Source organism: Dictyostelium purpureum (genome assembly GCF_000190715.1).
Source record: "Dictyostelium purpureum unplaced genomic scaffold DICPUscaffold_347, whole genome shotgun sequence".
In the NCBI taxonomy this organism is placed as follows: domain Eukaryota; phylum Evosea; class Eumycetozoa; order Dictyosteliales; family Dictyosteliaceae; genus Dictyostelium; species Dictyostelium purpureum.
Genome location: NW_003519683.1, coordinates 13,414 through 35,110, shown reverse-complemented (window position 1 = coordinate 35,110; position 21,697 = coordinate 13,414). Strand labels below are relative to the sequence as shown.

The 21,697-nt window shown below is 25.5% G+C and overlaps 6 protein-coding genes across 6 annotated transcripts; 3 read left to right on the top strand and 3 right to left on the bottom strand.

Moving 5' to 3' along the window:
- Nucleotides 1-478: 478 nt before the first annotated feature.
- On the bottom strand, nt 479-715 carry DICPUDRAFT_40660 (uncharacterized protein; the record flags this gene model as incomplete). Its single annotated transcript, XM_003292452.1, has 1 exon — nt 479-715. One exon carries the CDS (start codon nt 713-715, stop codon nt 479-481), a length of 237 nt encoding a protein of 78 aa, XP_003292500.1.
- Nucleotides 716-1,134: 419 nt separating this feature from the next.
- On the top strand, nt 1,135-1,584 carry DICPUDRAFT_157222 (uncharacterized protein; the record flags this gene model as incomplete). The annotated part of the gene is made up of 1 exon (XM_003292458.1): nt 1,135-1,584. One exon carries the CDS (start codon nt 1,135-1,137, stop codon nt 1,582-1,584), a length of 450 nt encoding a protein of 149 aa, XP_003292506.1.
- Nucleotides 1,585-2,801: 1,217 nt separating this feature from the next.
- On the top strand, nt 2,802-3,745 carry DICPUDRAFT_157221 (uncharacterized protein; the record flags this gene model as incomplete). The annotated part of the gene is made up of 2 exons (XM_003292457.1): nt 2,802-3,043; nt 3,130-3,745. The coding sequence occupies 2 exons, from the start codon at nt 2,802-2,804 to the stop codon at nt 3,743-3,745; spliced, it is 858 nt and encodes a 285-aa protein (XP_003292505.1).
- A 230-nt stretch (nt 3,746-3,975) lies between these two features.
- DICPUDRAFT_157220 (uncharacterized protein) lies at nt 3,976-4,400 on the bottom strand (the record flags this gene model as incomplete). The annotated part of the gene is made up of 2 exons (XM_003292451.1): nt 3,976-4,155; nt 4,227-4,400. 2 exons carry the CDS (start codon nt 4,398-4,400, stop codon nt 3,976-3,978), a joined length of 354 nt encoding a protein of 117 aa, XP_003292499.1.
- Nucleotides 4,401-5,612: 1,212 nt separating this feature from the next.
- On the top strand, nt 5,613-17,143 carry DICPUDRAFT_50487 (uncharacterized protein; the record flags this gene model as incomplete). The annotated part of the gene is made up of 4 exons (XM_003292456.1): nt 5,613-6,182; nt 6,262-6,378; nt 6,602-7,344; nt 16,133-17,143. The coding sequence occupies 4 exons, from the start codon at nt 5,613-5,615 to the stop codon at nt 16,995-16,997; spliced, it is 2,295 nt and encodes a 764-aa protein (XP_003292504.1). The 3' UTR covers nt 16,998-17,143.
- Nucleotides 17,138-21,196, bottom strand: DICPUDRAFT_58007 (uncharacterized protein; the record flags this gene model as incomplete). Its single annotated transcript, XM_003292450.1, has 3 exons — nt 17,138-18,791; nt 18,840-19,628; nt 19,770-21,196. The coding sequence occupies 3 exons, from the start codon at nt 21,194-21,196 to the stop codon at nt 17,162-17,164; spliced, it is 3,846 nt and encodes a 1,281-aa protein (XP_003292498.1). The 3' UTR covers nt 17,138-17,161.
- Between the last annotated feature and the right edge of the window lie 501 nt (nt 21,197-21,697).

The window sequence follows — 21,697 nt, the reverse complement described above, 5'->3', positions numbered from 1 at the left end:
GGGGTTTTAACCCAATTTGGGAAAACACCCTTTAAAATTTTTGGGTTTTTTTTAAAAAAATTTTCTTAATTTTAAAAAAAAAAAAAAAAAACCAAACCCAAAAAAAATCCATCCAAAACCCCCCATTCAAAATTTTTTTTTTTTTTTTTGATTTTTAACAAAAAATTTCTTTTTAAAAATTTAAAAAAAGGGGGGGGGGGGGGGGAAAAAAAAAAGGAAAAAAAAAAAAAAAAAAAAAAAAGAAAAATATATAAAAAAAAAAACCAAAAAAAAAAATATATATAAATAAAATAAATGTAAAAAATTTAAAATAATAATAATAGTTTATAGTTTAGTTTAATATTTCTTTTATTTTTAGTTATATACAAAATTTATAAATTTAGTTTTTTTTTTTTTTTTTTTTTTTTTTATAACATTCCACCAAGTTTATTATTTAATAAATACTCTGCATCCTATATAAATAAAATAAAATGTAATATTAGTATTTTGTAAAATGATCATTAAAATGTTTTATTATTATAATAATTTTTGATGTTACTTGGAACTTTCTAAACTTTTCATAGGAATTACTAACTGGCTCTTTAAAAGCATTATTTAGTCTGAATCTAAAGTATTCATAATTTGAAAATTTTAAATCATCCCTTGCTTTTCTGATAAGTGACCTATAGATTTTAATAATTTCGTTATTGGTAACTGCTCTTGTTGTTGTGTTCATCATTTTAATTGAAAGTAATAATTTGGAAACAAGCTAAAAAAAATAAAAAAAAAATGAAAAAAAATTAAAAAAAAATAAAATTTTTTTTTTTTATGAATTTATATAAATTTCTTTTAAATAAAAATTATTTATAATATTTAAATTTTATAAATAAAAATTATAATTTTCGAAATAATGTAAAATTATGGTAATTGATTAATTAATGGATAACATACGTTGATGGGTATTTTGATACCAAAATCTTACAATATTGTTTCGGTATAAAAGGAATTTTTTTTTTTAATCAAAAACAGTTGTTTTTTTTTTTTTTTAAAATAAATATAAACAAATAATAAAAAAAATACAATTATTAAAAATAATATTAATAGAAAATAACAATATTTAAATAAAATAAAATAAAATAAAATAAATAAATAAAAATGAAAATTTTATTTTTAATAATAGTATTATTTACCTTTTATAATAATGCTACAAGTTTTAGATGGTTCGACTGTAGTGATGGAAGAGGACTATTATCAATAGGAAATATTACCGCCATAACAGATAGTCACGGAACAAGCCACTATAATATAGAGGGATATTTAAATAAAGAAATAAATAACGGTAGCATTCAAATAGATACTTATAATATGGGCACAAACCAACCAAATTACTATGATGAAATAAAAGATTTTTGCAATGTATTTACAAATTGTCCATATAAAGCTGGCTCATTTTCAGAATCAATATCTTTTAATATGAATAATAATAATAAAAATAATAATAATAATAATAATAATAATAATTTATTTTTTACAACTTTTTTAGCAATAGACGAAATAGATATTAAAACACTTCATCCAATTTTTTGCTTTACTATATTTAATTAAAATTCTAAATAAAATATATATATATACTTTAAATATAAATAATTTTTATTAAAACACCATTATCATTCTTTTTCAATTTCAATCATTAATTTGGTTTTTTTTTTTTTTTTTTTTTTTAAATAGAATAAATAATCTATTTTGTTTTGTTTTAATTTTTTGGTATTTAAAGATTGATATAAAATAATTTTCAAATTTTGGAAAAAATATTTTTTAAAATATCCCACAACTTTTCCAAATTCAAAAAAACCAACTCTTGAAATTTTTTTTAAAAAAAGTTATTCTTTGAGAGATGTGTCAAGTACACAGGAATCGAGATACTTCGCTTTAAAATATTCTTTAAGTAATGAACATTTAACCAAACATCCAATTTGTGTAAAATTTGTGTATAAAATGAAATATTGGTAGTAGTAACTTTAGCCCAAGGGGTTATGGTTCTGTGGAAATTATCTCGGAACACATACCTTGATCATTGGTGTAATCAACAGGCCTTCCAAGTACTATGGCTGGAGACAACCATAGGAACCGCAGGCGCTGTACATCGGTGTTCGGGTATAGAACTCATTGGTGTTCGGGTTGCTAACTCATTATTTCATCTCTCGATCCGCAATTACTCAGCTCATCTTTTTTTTTGGAGAGATAAAGAGAGTTTTCTTTCTATATCTGTTTATCAAAGGAACTTTTTTTCAATATTTTTAAGTTGGGTCGCTTACACTAATAATATTTATTATATATTTTACTGATTAATTTAAAGCATTTGCTTTTAATTATCTTCCCTTTAAAAAAAAAAAAAAAAAAAAAAAATATTTATTATATTAAGCTTTTTTAAAAAAAAAAAAAAAATTTGGCAAAAAAAAAATTTTTATAAAAAAAGTTTGTTTTTATAAATTCTTTTTTTTTTTTTTTTTATTAGATAATTTTTTTTTTTTTATTATGTATTTTTTTTATTGTGAAAATAAAAATAAAGTTAAATGTTCTATTCAAAAGAACCTTAACTAAAACCTCAATTTAGAAAATATAAAAAAAATTAGGTTTGGGTGATGAAAAATTATAAAAAATATTTTTTATAAAAATTTTTTTATAATACAGATTTTTTTTTTTGGTCTGGTAAAAAAAAAATTTTATTTTTATTTTTATTTTTATTTTTTTTTATTTTTTGGTTTTATTTTTTTATTTTTTTATACAAACTGTCAAAATTATAAGACATAAAATATAATAAAATGAAATTTATTAAATCTTTAATTTTAATAATATTTTTTATTGGTATTGTTTTATCACAATCATTCCCATGTCCATTCTATAGATCATTATCATTAAGCTCGCCAGTCTTAAGTGGAGGTGATATCTATATCCTTCAAAACCTTTTAACCAGAACCAAAGGTTTAGAAAATTTATCATTATCATCAAACTTTGATTCAGATACTGAAATGGCTCTTGGTAAATTCCAATCATTAAACAATCTGTAAAAATCAATTAAAATATAAATAGTGTGTTTTTTTTTTATAAATATTAACAGTATAAATATTTTTTATTTTAATTTTAAATTAGTAAATCAACAGGTGTTTTAGATGTAGAAACAGCAAATTTATTATTAGAATTAAACTCTGCAGATGGTTATAAAGATAATGGTCAAATTCCACCAGGATTTTTATATAAAGTCCATATCCCAGTATACAAGAATAGATCTATTGAAACCACTGCAACTCTTTATGATGCTGATTTAAATGTTTTATTACAATTCACTGTTAGAACCCATGGTCAAAATAATAATGCTACAGGTTTAGCACAAAATGAGTTTTGTAATTCAGGTAATACCCCAACAGGTTTAATGACCTTTGATTTAAATTCACCAGAACCAGATCCAACTGATTTCGGTCCATATCCAATTAATCGTGCTGTTCAAGGTATTGCTGGTAATGCTTTTATCATTATTAGCAATATTAGAGATGGTATTCTTATGCATACTGGTGAATGGCCAGATTGGAACCCAACTTTACCAATGCCAAACTCACACGGTTGTGTTCATGGTCATCCAACTGATATTGATGCTGTTCAAACCATCCTTACTGAAAAATTAGGTATTCAAATTAGAAATAATACTTTTACTGCCGTACCATATCTCCATCAACCACAAGGTATACTTTCAATTGAATTAATTGAATAAAAATATTATTTATTAATTTTTTTTTTTTAAAAAATATATAAAAATATAAAATAAAATTTTAATTTTGTATATTTAATTTATTTATAAATTTTTAATTTTATTTTTATTTATTATTATTATTATTATTATTATGTACAAATTGTTTAAAATATAAATTTTTAATTTGATATTTTTATTATCGATTATTATTACTATTATTATTATTATTATTATTATTATTATTAAATCTATTATTTATTACCATTATTATTCTTCATTTGTTCTAATGATTTTTGGTAGTTTTCTAATTCTCTTGCTATTTCTGGGTGTTCTTTATCAAATTTTTCGCTTCTTTCCTTGGCTTTTTGCATTTCTAATGCCTCCAATCTTCTTTCATTATATAGTTTGTTTGATAAATTTCTTTCTTCAAACTATTATTAGGGTTAGTTAGAGTTTAGTTATTTTTATTAAACAAAATAGTTTTAAAATAAATAATACTTACATATGGCTTTGATGCCAAAATAAAAATAAATAATGGAATTGTAATTAATTGAAAACCTTTTAAAAATTTCCCTCCAAAAGTTTTGGGGTTTCTTTCAATTCCCATTGCTTCTAAAATTTTATAAATTTTATCTTTAACATTATTACCACCAGTTGATCCGCTGTTATCTGACATTTCGAGTCGAATATTATATATATTAAATATTATATAATATTGTGTGTTTTTAAAAAATTTAAAAAAAAAAAAAAAACGAAAAAATCATTTTTTTTTATTTTTTAATTTATTTCATTAAAAAAAAAAGTTAAATTATGTTTTTTTTTTTTTTTTAATATCATTTTATTTATGAGGAAAGTTAATATTCAAAGAAAGATATTCAAATAAATAAAACTTAAATATAATTTAAGTTAAAATAAACTTTAATTTAAATTAATAAATTACATATTTAACTCCAATTTTAAAAAACCCCCCCCAAAAAAAAACCAAAAAAAAACCAAAAAAAAAGTAATTTTAATAAAAATCAAAATTTTGATAAATTTTATAATAATAAAATAAAAACAATGAATCCTTAAGTTTTCAGACTTTCCCCCATCCCCCATTTAAGTTTATCAATTGTTTGTATATTTATTTAAAGTAATAATCCCCTTCCCCTTTTTTTTTTTTTTTTTTTGTTTTTTTTTTTTTTTTTTTTTTTGTTTTATTTTATTTTTATTTTTATTTTTATATTTTTTTTCTTTTTTTTTTTTTTAAAAATAAAATTTAAAAAAATTATCTATTTTTAAAACCACACCATTCACCCCACATAATTCACACATATTACTTAAATACAATAATATTACATAAATTGCAATATATTTCTTTTTTTTTATTTATATTTATTTTTTATTATAAAAATATATTTATATTAAATAAAATAGTAAACACACCCACCATTCACAGACACAAACCCTCACAGACACAAATTTATAATACATTTTAAAATTTTTTTTTTTTAAAAATATCTAGAGGTGTAAACAATTATATTTTTTAAAATTAATATAATAATTATACTAAACATCATAGCATATTATAGTATCTATATATATTAATGAAGTAATAAATATTCACTAATCAAAATTTATAATAATTTTCACAACATATATATTTAATAAAATAATTTTTTTATCAATAATAATAATTTTTTATAATTATTTATTTATTTTTTTTTTTTTTTATTTATTTAAACTTAATAAAATTTTTTAATAATTATTTTTTTATATAAAATATAATTAATTAATTAGAAATTTTTAATAAATAGCTTTCTTAAATAATAATAATATAATAATAGCTAATATAGTTAATATCGTTTTTACAGTTAATAACAATAATAATAGTTTTAAATAAATCATAATGATTAGAAATATTAAAGATGGATTATCACATGTTAGAAAAGATAAAATTAAAATTCAATATGAACTCGAATTTAAGAAATTGGTTAATTTATCAGATGATTTAATTGATCAGTTTATCAGTATCAAATGGGAAAGAGGTAAAAGCGAAAAGGGAAGCACAAGGGATATTAGAGTAGTGGACAGTAATATTGAAAAATTTCACAATTCGGCAAATTTAACACATAGTGTATCATTTAGCGAAATTCCATATGATTCAAAGAATCACAGTCATCGTAATGGTTATTCAAACACTGGAAACACTCAAACCTCTGGTTCATCAAGCAGCAATACCCCATATATCGAATTAGAAAAGATACCAAAAACTCTTTCAAGAAAACAAAGTAAAATTCTCCTTGGTAATAAAATAGATGGTTCCAATAGTATGCCCGGTGGGGACTGCATTGCCATTGTTCCTCAAGAAAAAGTTGTTTTTAAAGTCCATTTATTTTCAAATACCATTCATTCAAAAATTGATCATATTTTAAATACAAACTATGAACAAAAGTTATTAAATATTTATATTTACCATGTAAGCACCAATTAAATAATTTAAATCTTTTAGATAATTTATTATTTATTAACTATTTTTTAATTTTTTTATTTTATAGAATAATAATATTTTATGCCATAGTTCAATTGATTTATCATTACATACTGAAGAGAATACAAATTACTCTGTAACAGTCCCATTCCCCTCATCATCTTTAACACAACCAACTTTATATGTAAGTAAAAAAATATTTTATGTGATTTATTTTATGCCATATTAGATTTTTTTTTAATTAATAGTTTTTATTTTTTTATTTTTATTTTATTTTTCATTACATTATTGTTTTATAAAATAAAAATTTATTATTTTAAATTTATATGTTAACATAATTTTTTTTTTTATATTATTATAAAATAATTATTGTTTTATTATTTATTATAATATTGTTCTTAATATAGATGAATATAAAATCAAGTTATTTAAAATATAATGATAAACCCATTATAAAAGCTTCAAAAGAAATTATATCAAAAAAAGAATTGGGAAACATAGTTACAAATGGGGCAAATAAATTATTAGAATATCAAGGAGAGATATATTTTATACAAAATAATAAAAATAATAATTTAAATAGTATTGGCGAAAATAAAGATTATAATAGTAAAGAAGAAAATTATCAAAATAGTAGTAAAGAGAATAATATCAAAGAAAAAAATAATATTAAAGATAATAATAGTAATAATAATAATAATAATAATAATAATAATAGCAATAATAATAACAATAATAATAAAATATTAAGATTTGAATTAGAAAATAATATTAAACATTCACCAACAGAAATTAATAAAAATTCAAATAATAAAAATATGATATCAACATCATTAAATGTTAATAGCAATTATGAAAATGAAAAAAATTCATCACAATCAACTGGTACTACATGGGATGAACTAACCGAGGAAGATCATTTTAAGAATAGTATTTCAGAGATTACACATAACAAAATAGTTTGCCAAAAGAATGAAGAAATTAAAGAACTAAATAACTCCATTAAAAAACTTCAAGGTGACCTCAGTGACCAAAAGAGACTCTCTGCCTCACTCCAAACTCTTATTGATGATTGTAGGGTTAAAGTATTGGAATATGAAGAACATTTCCATAGAGCCCAATCATTAGAAAACTATGCCAAAAAGCAATTGTTTATTGAAAGATTAGAATTTCAAAAGAAATTAGAAAAACTTACAAATCAAGTTAAAGAATCTCAACAAAATCAACTACCATCAAATTTGTCGTCGAGTGTTACTCATCTTTTAGATAGTAATAGTAAAGATATTATTAAAGATATAATTTTAAATTCAAAAGAGCCAGATAGTCCAAATGGAAGTGATGTTTCGACTTCAACAATACCATCAAGTAATCAATCGTCACCAAAAGATACCAAATTGGCCGAAAAAGAAATTGAAATTAGAAAAGAGATTGAAAGAAATGAGCGATTAGAAAGTGATTTGAAAGAAAAGTTAAACGAAATTAAATTGCTCTCAAAAGATAACGATAATTTCCAATCTCTTTTAAACAAGTGTTCAAATGAAAAGGATAGTTTAGAGTTGGTAAATAAAGAACTTTCAAACAAAGTACAAGAGTTAAGATCAAATATTGAAAAGATTACCAAATCTCAAATTCAAGAGGATTTAAAAAAAGAAAATGAATTAAGAAAAAGAAATAAAAATAGTTTTTTATTCCCACAATCAAGCGATAGTAATGCAAGTGATAGTATTAGAAATAGTGGGGGTTTCAGAAATTTAATTCAATCAATGGTGAATCAATCTTATCCATCAATGTTTCACAATCCATTAATAGCTTGGTTTTTAGCAATACTTTGTTTTTTAATGTTTATATTCAAATCATTTGAATGCTAAATTAATAATAATAATTATAATAATAATCAAAACAATCAAAAAATCAAATCCGCCAAAATTTTTTTTTTTTTTTCCAAATTAGAATTTACCAAATAAAATTTATTTATTATTTTAAAAAAAAAAATTAAAATTAAAATTTTTTTTCTGATTAATTTTTTTTTGGATTAACATTGTCACCAAATAGGAAAAAGTTTTTCAAATATTAAAGAAACAAATGTATAAATTAATAATTTAATTTATATATTATAAAATTTTGTTGGGTTTTTTATATCCAAATCCACACTTTTATCATAAATTTGGGTGCAATAAAATTAAAATTAATCTTCGATAAAAAATAAAAAGAAAATAAATATCTAAAAAAAAAAAAAATAAAATAAAATAAAAAAAAAAAAAATTAAAATTTTTTTTTTTTTATTTTTTTAAATTATTTTTTAAAAAAAATTTTATGTAAAAAATCTTTTTTTTTTTTTATTTTTTTTTTCAAAAATTATATAATATATAATACCAAAAAATTAGAAAAGAATAAATAAGTGATTTATATATAATAACATTTATTATATTGTAATTGTTTATTCTATTCTATTTAATAGTAAAATTAAACACACAACATAACCAACTAAAAAAAATTTTCTTTTTTTTTTTTTTTTTGTTTGTGTGTTGAATAAAAAAAAAAAAAAAAAAAAAAAAATTTTAATATCTTTTTTTATTTTTTTATTTGTTTTTATTTGTTTTTATTTTGTTTTCATATTTTTTATTTGTTACTGTTCAGTATTGTAATATAAAAAATTTAAACATCATCATCATCAAAACAAACATTTCCTGTATAGTACCATTCATTTTATTAAAGAAAAAAAAATAATCGATATTTTTGTAAATTTAATCAAAATAAATTTGTGTAATAATAATATAAATAATAATCAATAGTAATAATCAATAATAATAGTCAATAATAATCAAAAAGCTATGGCATCGAATGATTTTGAAGATAAACTCATTGGTGATTTAATAGGTAGAATTAATGTTCAGGTATATATTCATATTTAAAATATATCTATGGTTTAACATTATATTAATTTTTTTATTTTTATTTTTAATAGATAAAATTACATAAAAATGTTGGAGGCTATCAGACTCAAGATCAAATTCAACAAGAGCTTATAAGAAAATATAATGAAGATACTTTAATTAATCTTAGTGCAAGCAGATTGATGATAATTGCAACTGGTTTATCAGATTCATTAGAGAGTTTAATTAAAAGAAAAGACAAGGATGAAACTATTGAACACAACGCTTGGGCTCAAACTTATATTTTAGATTTGTTAGCAAAGTGTATGGCTCATCAATGGCATCATATCGTAAGTAAACAATAAACATCAAATTAAAAAATCATTATTTATATTAATATTATTTTTTAATTTTTTTTAAAAAGAAATCACAATTTCGTAATGTTCAAGGATTGGACGAAAAAGAAGCAATTAGATTAAAAGAAAAAGAAGAACAAATTTTACCACCACCATTAGAGGAGATTTTGGCTAAAACTATATTACAACATTGTATGACCTGTTTAATGAAATCCTATAGTAATAATGAGGTTGAGCTTCAAAATAGTTCAGGTAAAGTTATTTTCCAAATTTCAGCTACAAATTATGAAACAGTATCGGGAAAGATTACAGAGATAATACATGCAATTGTAACTGGCAAAGAAACTGATGAATTAACATCCCAATTCTATTTGGTAGAGCACATGAATTTAAATTCAAAACGTCTTAGTGAACTTTTAGACAAGATTACCAAAAGTGCTCAACACTTCAAAAAAGAGAAACAACAATTAATTATATCGCAAGTTATGAAGAAGGCAGTATGGAATTGGATCGATAACTACCCAATGGAGTTTGTTGCTTTGTGTCAATCAGGTGAACGTTTACCAGGTAATCCCGATATTCTTTTCGATATTTTAGATGGTTGGGCTAAAAAAACCACACTCAAAAATAGTTTTTGGCCTTTACAAACAATGTTGCTCATTCTCTGCCCAGATATCCTATTAAAAATCTACAAAGATAAGAGTACCGATTTTGCAAGTAAAGAAAAGTTTTTGGATTCATTAAAGAAATCATTAAAAGTAGGTAAATTGGCTGATGTTGCATCTGTTTGTTATGTTGATATCTGCAAGGCCTCCACCTTTGTCTCAAAATCTGATATGTCTGCTCTCCGTTATATTGTTCCAGCAATCGAAAATGAATTAAAAGAACGTTTATTCAGTAGTAAATCAGCAGAAGGTCCATACGATTTAGAATTAATGACCGATTGTTTAGTTTCCTCATTTAGAATTTCACCACGTAAGGTTCAAACTTTAATCCCAGAATTCTTTAGCCAAGATTCACCACCACATTATAAATTAGTATTGGTTAAATCTTTGTTACGCATTGCTCAAGAGGGTAATTCTTTGCCATGGAATCCAACCATTGCAGATGCATATCCTTTAGTTGCTGGACCACTCCGTCAATTATTCCAAGATAATTTAGCTTCAATTCGTAATTATATTCATTTAAAGAATGCCACCGACAAAAAATCAAAATCTCAATTTGAACGTATTAATCTAGATATTCAAATAATGTCATTTTTAATTCAATTATTTTTGGCTGATCCAAATTTACCATTATATTCATTAGTAAGTAGAAATTTAATGTGCAAATCTTTTTTTTGCAGGAGAAACCCAATCACCTTTTATTTTTTAAATTCAAATTTACTAATTTTTTTTTTAACTTAGAAAACACCAGCACAAGATTTAGAAGAGATAAGAAATATTATTATTGGTTTATGTTTTTGTTCATCCCAATTTCATTTACCAGAAATTTCAGAAGTTTCAGCTGAAACATTATTAAAGTTCCATAACCCAATTTATATTGAAAGTTGGTGTGCAAAAAATATGATTAACGGATTTTGGGAAATTAGCTCAGCAGTCAATGTTTCATTAGCAAATACATTAATCGAACAAAAAGAAATTAAAGCAGAACAAATTCAAAAGCTTGTTACTTTACTTGAAGAAATTTTAGTTAGAAGAAATAGCTTTTTAGAGAAATATAAAGAAAATTTACGTCCAGAGCAACAAGTTAAAGATGTTCGTTCTCAAGGTTCAACAAAATTAGAAGTTGCACTTTTAATCCATCTCTGTTCATCCGAACCAGATATTTGTTCAAAATGTGCCACTTGCTTTGGTCTTTTATGTGAAGAGATTGAAATTCTTGGTGAAATGGATGAAGTAAACTCTATCGTATCCAATTATAATGTTTATAAAAAACTTTCAACTGCAGGTGTTCTTCAAACTGGTAGACAACATCAACAAAAAGTTATTCGTACTTTACTTCGTCGTATGGAAGCTCAAACCACAGGTAATTTTGCTGCATGGGAAGATGTTTATTCTCGTTGGACAGCTTTAACTCCAGCTCTTCTCTACAATGATGAACAAGATAAAACTAAAAAAGAAAAATTAGCAGCTAATGTTATACCACGTTTAATCACCGATAAAACTCCAGCCGAAGTTAAACAAGAGTGGCATAATGGATTGGGTTTCCTTTGTGGTTTATCTGCTGTTACATTTAACAAAGAAACTACCGTTAAAATTACCCCAATTGTAGAGCAAAGAGGTCTTCGTCCAAATTTCAAAAAGAATCAACCAACAGAAAAGATTGTAAAGGTAATCAATTCATTTATGGATGAACTCATGGAATTAATCGTTAGTGATAACGCTTTTATTCGTGAAACTGCAATGTCTTTAATTGGAACAGGTTTATCTCCAGCATCATATAGTTACCTTTTCCGTCATCTTCAAGCCGAACTCCAAAGTTATTTTGGTGAAGCTGGCCAATTAGAGGTTAATGATCGTTATACACTCTTTGTTGACCAAGTTATTGGTATTGTTAAGCACATTTTAGATCTTTCTCATGAAGCAGATGATCTTTCAATGGTTACCTCATTTGAAGGTCTTATGCTATTAATAATCAAATATATCAATTATTTAGTTCAATCAACTACATCATTAAAAATTAAAAAGAATTTCTGTTCTCTTTTGGAAATTATGATGATCAAACGTCATCATATCTCTTTCAGTAAAGAAATGGAATTTAGAAATACTCTTGTCGAAAACATTATCGAGTGGACCAGTGATTTCAATTTGAAATCCTCTCTATCTGTTTCAACTGATAACAGTCGTATAGAAGCTCAAATCTCTGCTGACCCAGCCTCAAAGAATGAAATTACCCTTACTAAAAAACTCTTAAAAGAAGTAGATGTTGCTTGTATTACAACTATGGCTTCATTACTTCGTGGTTTGGTTTTAACAAGTGGCGATGGTGATGCTCAAGGTAACAAGTTTGGTAAATACTTTACTTTCTTTACAACTTTATTAACCCGTAAACAAGATAATGAATCACCACCACAATTAGCTGAAAATGCAATCAAGAGTCTTTCAAATATGCTTAGTGCCAATATCAGCAGTGGTTTAGAATATTTCGTTACTATGGGTTATCATGAAGATCACGAAACTCGTTCAGCTTTCCTTCGTGTCATTGCAAATATTTTAAATCAAGGTACTGGTTTTGTAATTGAAGATGATAATAGTAGTGATCGTTACGAAAAATTTGTAGAATTACTCTTAGAAGCCGATTATCATTCCATTATTGCTTTAGGTGAAATTACCCAAATTACAGAAGCTGATGAAGTTGCAAGAGTTTTGGTTAATTTTTCCGAAGCAAACGATAAGACCATGGCTGTATTAAAAGCTGTTATTCAACATGAAGTTGATATTACCGAAGGTGCAAATACTTTATTCCGTAGAAATTCTGTTGCCACTAAAATGTTGGCTGCTTATGCTAAATTAGTTGGTGGTCCATACTTAAAGGGTACATTATATCCAGTTATTAAAACTATTCAAAACAATACAGAATCAATGGAAATTGATCCAGGAAAAATTCAAGCAGGTGAAGATATTCAAGCAAATACTACTGCTCTTATTAATCTTTGTAAACAATTTATTTCAGCAATCCAAAATTCGACCAATCTTCTTCCAACATCATTTAGAGAAATTTGTAATTATATTAGCAAAGTTGTTACCGAAAGATTCCCTGGTAGTGAAAGAATGGCTATTGGTGGTATCATGTTTTTAAGATTTATTTGCCCAGCTATCGTTTCACCAGAAGGTTTTGGCATTGTTACTCAAGGTAGTACTATAAGTAAAGAAACTCGTAGAGCTTTGGTTTTATGTACCAAAATTCTTCAAAATATGGCAAATGGTCAAATGGGTGTTCGTGAAAATTATATGGCCAATTTAAATCAATTTGTTAACGAATATGCTAAAGTCATTGATGATATTTTCGAATCATTCACTATATTAAATGCCGAAAGTACTCCAGTTCCAAAAACAAACATCACCGATGAACAAAAAGACGAAGATATCATTTTATTACATCAACACTTCAGTTTTAGTTTAGAAAAGATTACCAACCAAATTTCCTCAGTCATGAATCAAAAAGAAGTTGCTGATCGTCTCATTCAAATTCTTCAACGTCTTGGTCCACCACCTGATCTTCAAGATGCCAAGAGTAAAAAGAAAACTATTGTAGCTCGTTCAAATCAGCAATCAAAACAAGGTGCAACTGGTATCTATGAAGAGTTTATGCGTAGACTTTCAAATTTCAATACAGACGCTCTAAAACAAAAGAAAATCTTCTTTAAACATGGTGTCACCAAAGAAAAACATGCAGTTTTCTATTATATTGCTCGTAGAATAGAGAGATCAGTTGATATGGAGCATCTTTTATATCACATTTTAAAGACTCTTCAAGATGTTAATAGAAATCCATTTGTATTGGTCATCGATTGCACTTTGGTTGGTGTTGAACACCAAATTCCACTTCCATGGTGTACAACTTGGTTACGTCATTTCCCAGACTATTTAGCAGAACAAGTTAAATCAATTATCATTATTAATCCAAATCATACTGTTAAAAAATATTCAAAACGTCTTTCAAAATTAATGGGTTCAGCAGTTTCAAAGAAGGTTGTATTCATCACTCATCCACAAAAATTTTATGAAATCATTGAGGAAAAAGAATCAGGACTTCCATCATCAAGTGTAGCTGTTGAAACTGATGTTAAATCTACTTTCTCACCAGTACTTAAATTATCTGGCCAATATGGTGGTGAAAAAATGATTACACTTCGTGTTAGTACCGACCTTTTACAATTAGTTAGCATTAATTTACATAATCTCTTTGGTAAACAAACTACTTTAATTGATCTCTTCCATATATCAAATGTTTTAGAAATTACAAGATCATCATCAGTTGGAGAAGATCAAGAGTTTATTATTAATTATGAATTTGAAGGTGTTAGAACTATGACTTTCCGTTCACCAGCTATTCAACAAATTATTCAAGCTGTTAATCAATCTAAAGCTCGTTGGAAGCTTTCAAAACCAGAAACTAAAATTTCAAATCGTGTATTTAGACCACAAGATATTCCAGGTACATTATTAAATGTTGCTCTTTTAAATTTAGGTAGTCCAAAGAATTCACTCCGTGTAGCTTCATATAATATGTTATCTGCATTATGTAGAAATTCGAATTTCTCATTAAAACATCAACTCTTAGAAACCAATGGTCTTTGTATCCCAAAGAATAGCACCCAATTTGTTATTCGTGTATCAGAAAAATTAGCTAAAACCGAAACCGGCCTCACTTTAGAATTTTTAACAGAATGTTTACATGGTATTACCAAGGCCTCATCTGTAGCCAAATATTTAATTTTAGATTATATCTCACCATGGATTCCAAATTTGGTCATTTTCTGTCAAAAATCTGAACACAGCGAAGAAAAATATCAAAAGACTATCAATGTTATTACTAGTCTTATTGATTTGGGTGTTCGTGAAACAAGTATGAAATCAGTAATCCTCTCTAAAGTTTGGGAAACCTTCGGTAGACAAGATCCAGAATTAGTTAACCTTGCATTAAAGTGTTGCTTAAAGAAATGTATCGAGTCTGGCTTTGGTGGTAATGCATGTGAAATAGTTGGTGAAATGATTTCATCGATGGCATGTGAATCACCACAATTAGTCTCAGGCAAAATCATTCACAAACTTATCAAGCTTTTAGAAAGAACAGGTGAAACTCCAGCAGCTGAACTCTCTGAACACAAATTATGGCCACAAATTATTGTTTATCTTCGTCTCTTACTTCAACTTTCATTTGATAATCTCATTTATGCTCAACAGTATCTTCCAGAGTTATTATTTATCATTTGCACATTATTCTCAACTGGCAATGTTAATGTTCGTATTACAACTCATGGTCTTTTAATTAATACTGTTCATTCACTTTATACCACATTGGTTTCAAACGAAAACAAATTATCAGGTTTACCATTCATGTTATCAGAATTTGGCCAACCATCATTCAAATTACTTTTTGGTATTGGTGGTGCTAGTTTAAATATCGACTTTACTACCCCAGATCCAACCTCTAAAGAATTAGAAAAAATGTCAATTACCAATGTTGATCCAGTCGTTAGCAGTATTCTCCAGGCTTTAAATATATGTTCACCAAATAATCAAACTATCGGTACAGCATGGCACTCAAGATGGCTAAGTTTCACCACAATTAACTCTATGAGATCAAATCCTCCAATCCAAGCACGTTCATTTATTATTTTAGGTATTATAGCTCGTTCATCAACTTTTGTAAATGATGAACTCTTTGAAAATATTATTCGTGTATTAAAGAATGTTGTTTCATCATCATCACCAAAAGTCATTCAAGAAAATAATGATTTAATTGTTAGTATCCTAAGTTGCCTCACCAAGCTTTTCGAATACCTTCCAGTTAACAGCAGATTCCTTACATCATTATTCTGGGTTGCCACTACATTTATCCAAATCTATGACCCAAGAATTTTCACAGCCGCTATTTCTTTCTTGGAAGTAATGCTTAAAGTATTAGATCGTGCCGATCTATTTAAAGAATCAGTTACTAAAACATTTATGGCATCAAGAGATCCACATGCTATTATTCTTAGCAAATTAGATGGTATTACCGGCGTTAGCTTTGAGTCCAATTTCTCATTTGCCATTGCCTCACATCTCTTAAAAGGTTTGAAATACCCTTCAACCAAGACCACAACATCACGTCTTTTAACCACATTCCTTACAATCAGTGCAAAGAAATCAAATGGTTCAGGTATTTTAGGTTATTTAGCTGCATTATTAACTACTGAAAGTGAAGTTGGTAATCTAGAACAAATCATTCAATTAGCAAGTGATGGTGGCTCTAATAGAACTTCACCACTTCATGTTTTATTCAACGATCATATGATCCCAGATGTTGATCATGCAAGTCTTTTATTCACATTCCTCGTTACAGTTTTAGCCCACACAGATCGTGAACATGAACAACTTTTTATCTATGAAGCTTTGAAAGAAGGTATTCAATTTATGCCACAAGCTTTCCCAGTTATCTACAAAACTTTTATCCCCAAACTTTCTAGTATCATTTCAACCTCTCAAATTGAAAAGATGATGTCAGCTTCACTCTCCATTATGGAACATATGTTCTCTATTGAACCTCCAAAATCTGAACTTCATCCACATTTAGCTTCATCACCAATTTTAAATAGCTCTTCATCCCCACCATTAAACTCATCAAACTCATCACTCTCATCATCAAGTAATGCTATTAATGCCTCTGGTGCTTCTGCTAATTTACCTCTTAATGGCACCTCAAACAACTATGGAATTGGTCATCTCAAAAAATTAGGTTTCCAAGGTTTACCAGAGTGTGGTTCAGGTTTTAGTAGACCATCAACTCAATCACTTAATGATTCTATTCTTAAAACCCTTTCAGAATTATTAAACCAAATTTCTTTATCAAAACAAATTAAATAATAATAATAGTAATAATAATAATAATAATAGTAATAGAAACAATAATAATATATTTTTATAAAATTAAAAATATATATAATTTTCGAAAATTATAGTTTAAAAAAAGATAAAAAAAAAAAAATAAATTATTTATTAATATGTATTTTAAAAACAAAATAATTAATCTAATGTTTTATTTTTAAGAAAGATTTTAAATAACTTTTTTCTTTTCTGATTGATCTAAGATCTTCTAAAAGCTCTGTGTATGTTTTGATAAAATTTTGAATAGAATGAATACCCGAACCAAATTGGATCATTTCAGGATGGAGATGGTGGAAAACTTTTTCATTTAAAAGTAAAACACGGATTGATTGGAAAACTGAGCCTAATTGAACCAAACTGTCATTAATGGAGGAAGATGAATCTAATATTGCTTTTAATGATGATTTTTTGTCATGTTTACCATCTATCAGTTGACTGAGTTCAAATTTTGAATGGTTCAATTGTTTAAATAATTGGTTAAGTGGTCTTTTTAATTCGAACATCGATAAAATTAATAGATCACTAAAAATGGGATTAAATGAATTTTCCAATGCTACAAGTCTTGTGAAAGATTCGTTTAATTTATCTACAATTGTAAAGTATTTGCTAGTTTTTGAAGGTGATACGAAAACCATTTCTGATCTAATATCATAGAGAGAGGATTTAACTTGATCTATTGATATTTTGATTGTCCTAATTGAGTCCATAATAATTTTTCTCATTTCCCTTCTGTGTTGAATAGTTTCATCATTGATTGAAATAATATTAAAATGTGGATCGTGGATATAAGCTGCATTAAGATTGTACTGGGATTCTCTAGTTTCACTATTATAATTACCATCAATAAACTCCTCATCGTTGCAATCTTTTAAAATTTCAATTAAAACCTTTCTTCTTTCATCTGTTAAGCTATTGTTGTTATTATTGGTGTTATTATTGGTACTAATGTTATTATCATTTGGACTATTAATATTAGATGCACCATTTGATCCATCTTTGACCTGTTCTCCTTGATCTTGATCTTGATCTTTATTTAAAAATATACTTAATTTCATATTATTATTTGTGGTTATTTCTTCTCCCATTCTTAAACCATGTTCAATAATATTTATAAAGGTATCTGACATTTGATTTGTAATTTTAAATATTTTAATTCTTGAATTTTTGTAACTGAAATATGGAAAAATTACTAAACCTATAATGATTACCCAAACTACACCAACCAAAATGTGAAAGGCTCTTAAAACACCATACATATAATCGAAATCTTTAGTGAAATTCTGACCCAATACAATTAATAAAAAGGTAATACCTGAAACTGCCCCACCATATGAATATCTGACATCTTGTTGTGGATAAGAGATGATTACACTCCAAATAAATGTAATTAAAAGAATTACAATTTCTTTTGCTGGAGTTGGGATAATACTACATAAAAGGGATGTGAGAAAACCAACAATAGCCCCTGCGATAGTACCAATAAAACGATTAATACCACGAGTGATAGTTGCACCAGCAGAAGGAACCATGACAAGCATAACAGTGGCACATGTCCAAACACCATGAACAACAAATCTCCCATGAGACCAACCATCAAAATAAAAGAATGGAATAATAGTTGATAATAATCCAAATGCAACCTGTAACGGATACCTCCATTTATTATTTAAAAAGAAATTAAAATGAATCCATTTTAGTATTTTTATAAATAATGAATCTAGTTCGTCTGGTTCTGAAATTGTTTGCTCTTGTTGTGGAGGAACTTTGCTTTTTCTTCTAAATAAACGGATAATATTCTTTATAAAGAAAGTATAGATGAACTTTAATATTTTCCAAAATAATCTTGGGAAGCTTATAAACACAAACAATACACCATGTTTAATAATTTCCCATCTACATGATTCTCTTCTTTGTAAATTTTTAATTTTGATTAAAGTATCTGCAATTTGACGTTGTTGTAGGGTAAAAGACATAATTTCATGAACAAAGAAATGTACTTTTGAAACCTCTGTCGCATTTAAAATTGGGTGATTGTTTTTTTGATATTGGTCAACTACTTTTTTAAAAGCCCCTCTAACCCTATGAACTAGCTCTTCAGTTTCATCAAATGAATTATAAAGAATTGAACTAACAATACTAATAACATCACCATTATAAATCCCAGTGGTACTTTCTTGTTTACCACTACTATTTTCATCTGTTGTTTCTTTTTCTTTCTCTTTTTGTTTATCGATACTATTATTTCTTTTATTTTCTGGTAATTTTTTAGATGATAAAATATCAATCATTAAACCCATTTGCAAATAAACCTCTTCAACAACACAATCTATAAATGGTACCAAAGGTGAAATTAACTCTTGACTTGCTAAAGGACTAAACCCATTTTGAATTGACATTTTAATGGAAACCAACTTCTTAAATGATAACTCGAACATTAATATTAACTTTGAATAGGTTTGATTTAAATCTGCATTCCAGAACTCTGCTTTTGATTCATTGAATAATGATTGCATTCTTGTAATTTCATTTGTTAATTTAATTTCTAAAAGTTCTACCTCTATTTCTCCAGAGTCTAAACCTTTTTTATTTAAATCCTTAATTTTCTTTTTACTTATTTCGTCATTTGAAATTTCATAGTTTAAAGTTTTTAGAATTTTCTTATTTTCTTTTTTCTTTTCTTTTTCTTTTTCTTTTTCACCACTATCATCACCATCATTGTTGTTGCTAATAATATCTTGGTTATTTACAGACATTTCTCGGTCAATTGATTTAATACTCTTGAGATCGGCTGGTTCATTACCAATAGTTGTTGGGGAATTAATTAAAATTTTTGGTATTTCTTCAGTTATTTGTGGTGGTTGTGATTGTTGAGGTGTTACTTCAATTGGTGAGTTTGGCGGTATGCTAAATTGATTTTCATTTGATTTTATTGACTCTAGTTCAATATTTTGGCTATCTTTAATTGAATCGTTAGCATTTGATAAAGTTTCCTGGGTTTCTAAAATTTGTTGTAGTTGTTGTTGCAATTGTTTTTCTTGATGTTTAAAATCTATTATTGTATTCCTATCGATACCTATTGATCTTGCTAATGGTAATTTTAATTTTTCTTTTTCTTCGAAACTAGAGTTTGCATTACTTGTGCTACTATTTGGTAAAACTGGAATAAAATTTGGAATTTCAAATACATTTTTATTATTTGAATTTATTGTATTGTTTGAATTTAATGTATTATTACTAAAACAACTATTTGAACTGGAGTTTAAAACCGATGAATTTGGATTTAAATTACCACAAAGTGTATTACTGAGTATATTATTATTGTTATTAATATCATTATTTGATTTAAATAATATATGACTTGAACTTTTTAACTGCTGTTCTTTAATTAGTTGATTTTCAACCTCCTCAAAAGGAGTACGGTAATTGTTACCTAAAAACATATTATTGCTATTATAAAAAATACTATTTGTAATTGCTGCTGAATTTGATATATTTGTACTATTTATATTTTCATTATTATTATTATTATTTAAAATATTATAAGATTCTTTAAATATTTTATCTTCTAATTGATAACCCAATGCCCTAAAATAAATTCTTGCAGAGTACATAGTTTTAATTGACTTTCTAAAAAGTAAACGGGATGCTAAATTTGGGAATAAAAGGGCACCTATTAAAACTGAGCTATAAATAAATCCACCCGCTACAATATTTTGCCAAATGTTTGAATGAACACTTTCTACTGGGGTAAAATACAAAACTACAATAATATCTAAAAACATCTTCTTCATAAATAAGCCGGCTAACCATCTCCTTCCAGGCATTACCACCAGAGTAGCTAATATATAAGAGAAAAAGAAGGTAATTATAAATGTAATCCATCTTATATCTCTTACCACTATAATGACTATATATACATAAAAGCTTGCAGCTGCTGTACCTAAAAACATTGTTGCACCAGACATAATCGAGCTATAAGATGAAACATTACATGATGTCATAATGCAAAACACTGGGATTAAACATAAAACGTTTATATTGAAATCGAATCCCCATGGAATTAAAGCATATACACTTCCAACCATCGTTATAAATGCCTCTACTAAGGCTATCCTAGTTTTTAACCCATATGTGAATGGTATAGTTAATATATTTTTGAATTTTTTAAAAATTTTCATTCCTGTTTGAAAAAAAAAAAAATTATTTTTTAAAAAATTAGAATCTTAAAAATAAATTTATTTTCATTATATATAAATAATTGTTTATTTATTTTAATGAAAAGAAAAAAAAAATTATTTTAAATAAAAGAAAAAAAATTATTTTAATTTAGATTTTAAATTTTATTTAGTTGTATGTGTATGGTTTACTTGTGCGGGGGTAAAATAAATTGCGAATCTTTTAAAATAATATAAAAAAAAAACCAATATACTAACTTTAAATAATGTATACCAATTGATGGTATATACCACTAGGAATTTAATACCTATGAAAAAAAAAAAAAATTTTAAATATTAAATGATATTTAATTATAATTATAAAAAATAAAAAAAAATAAAATAAAAATAAAAATAAAAATAAAAAATTTAATTAAAAAAAAAAAAAAAAAAAAATAGTTTTTTTTGTTTTTTTTTTTTTTTAACATATCGCATAAGTGTTTATATAAATTTAAACTATTTTTC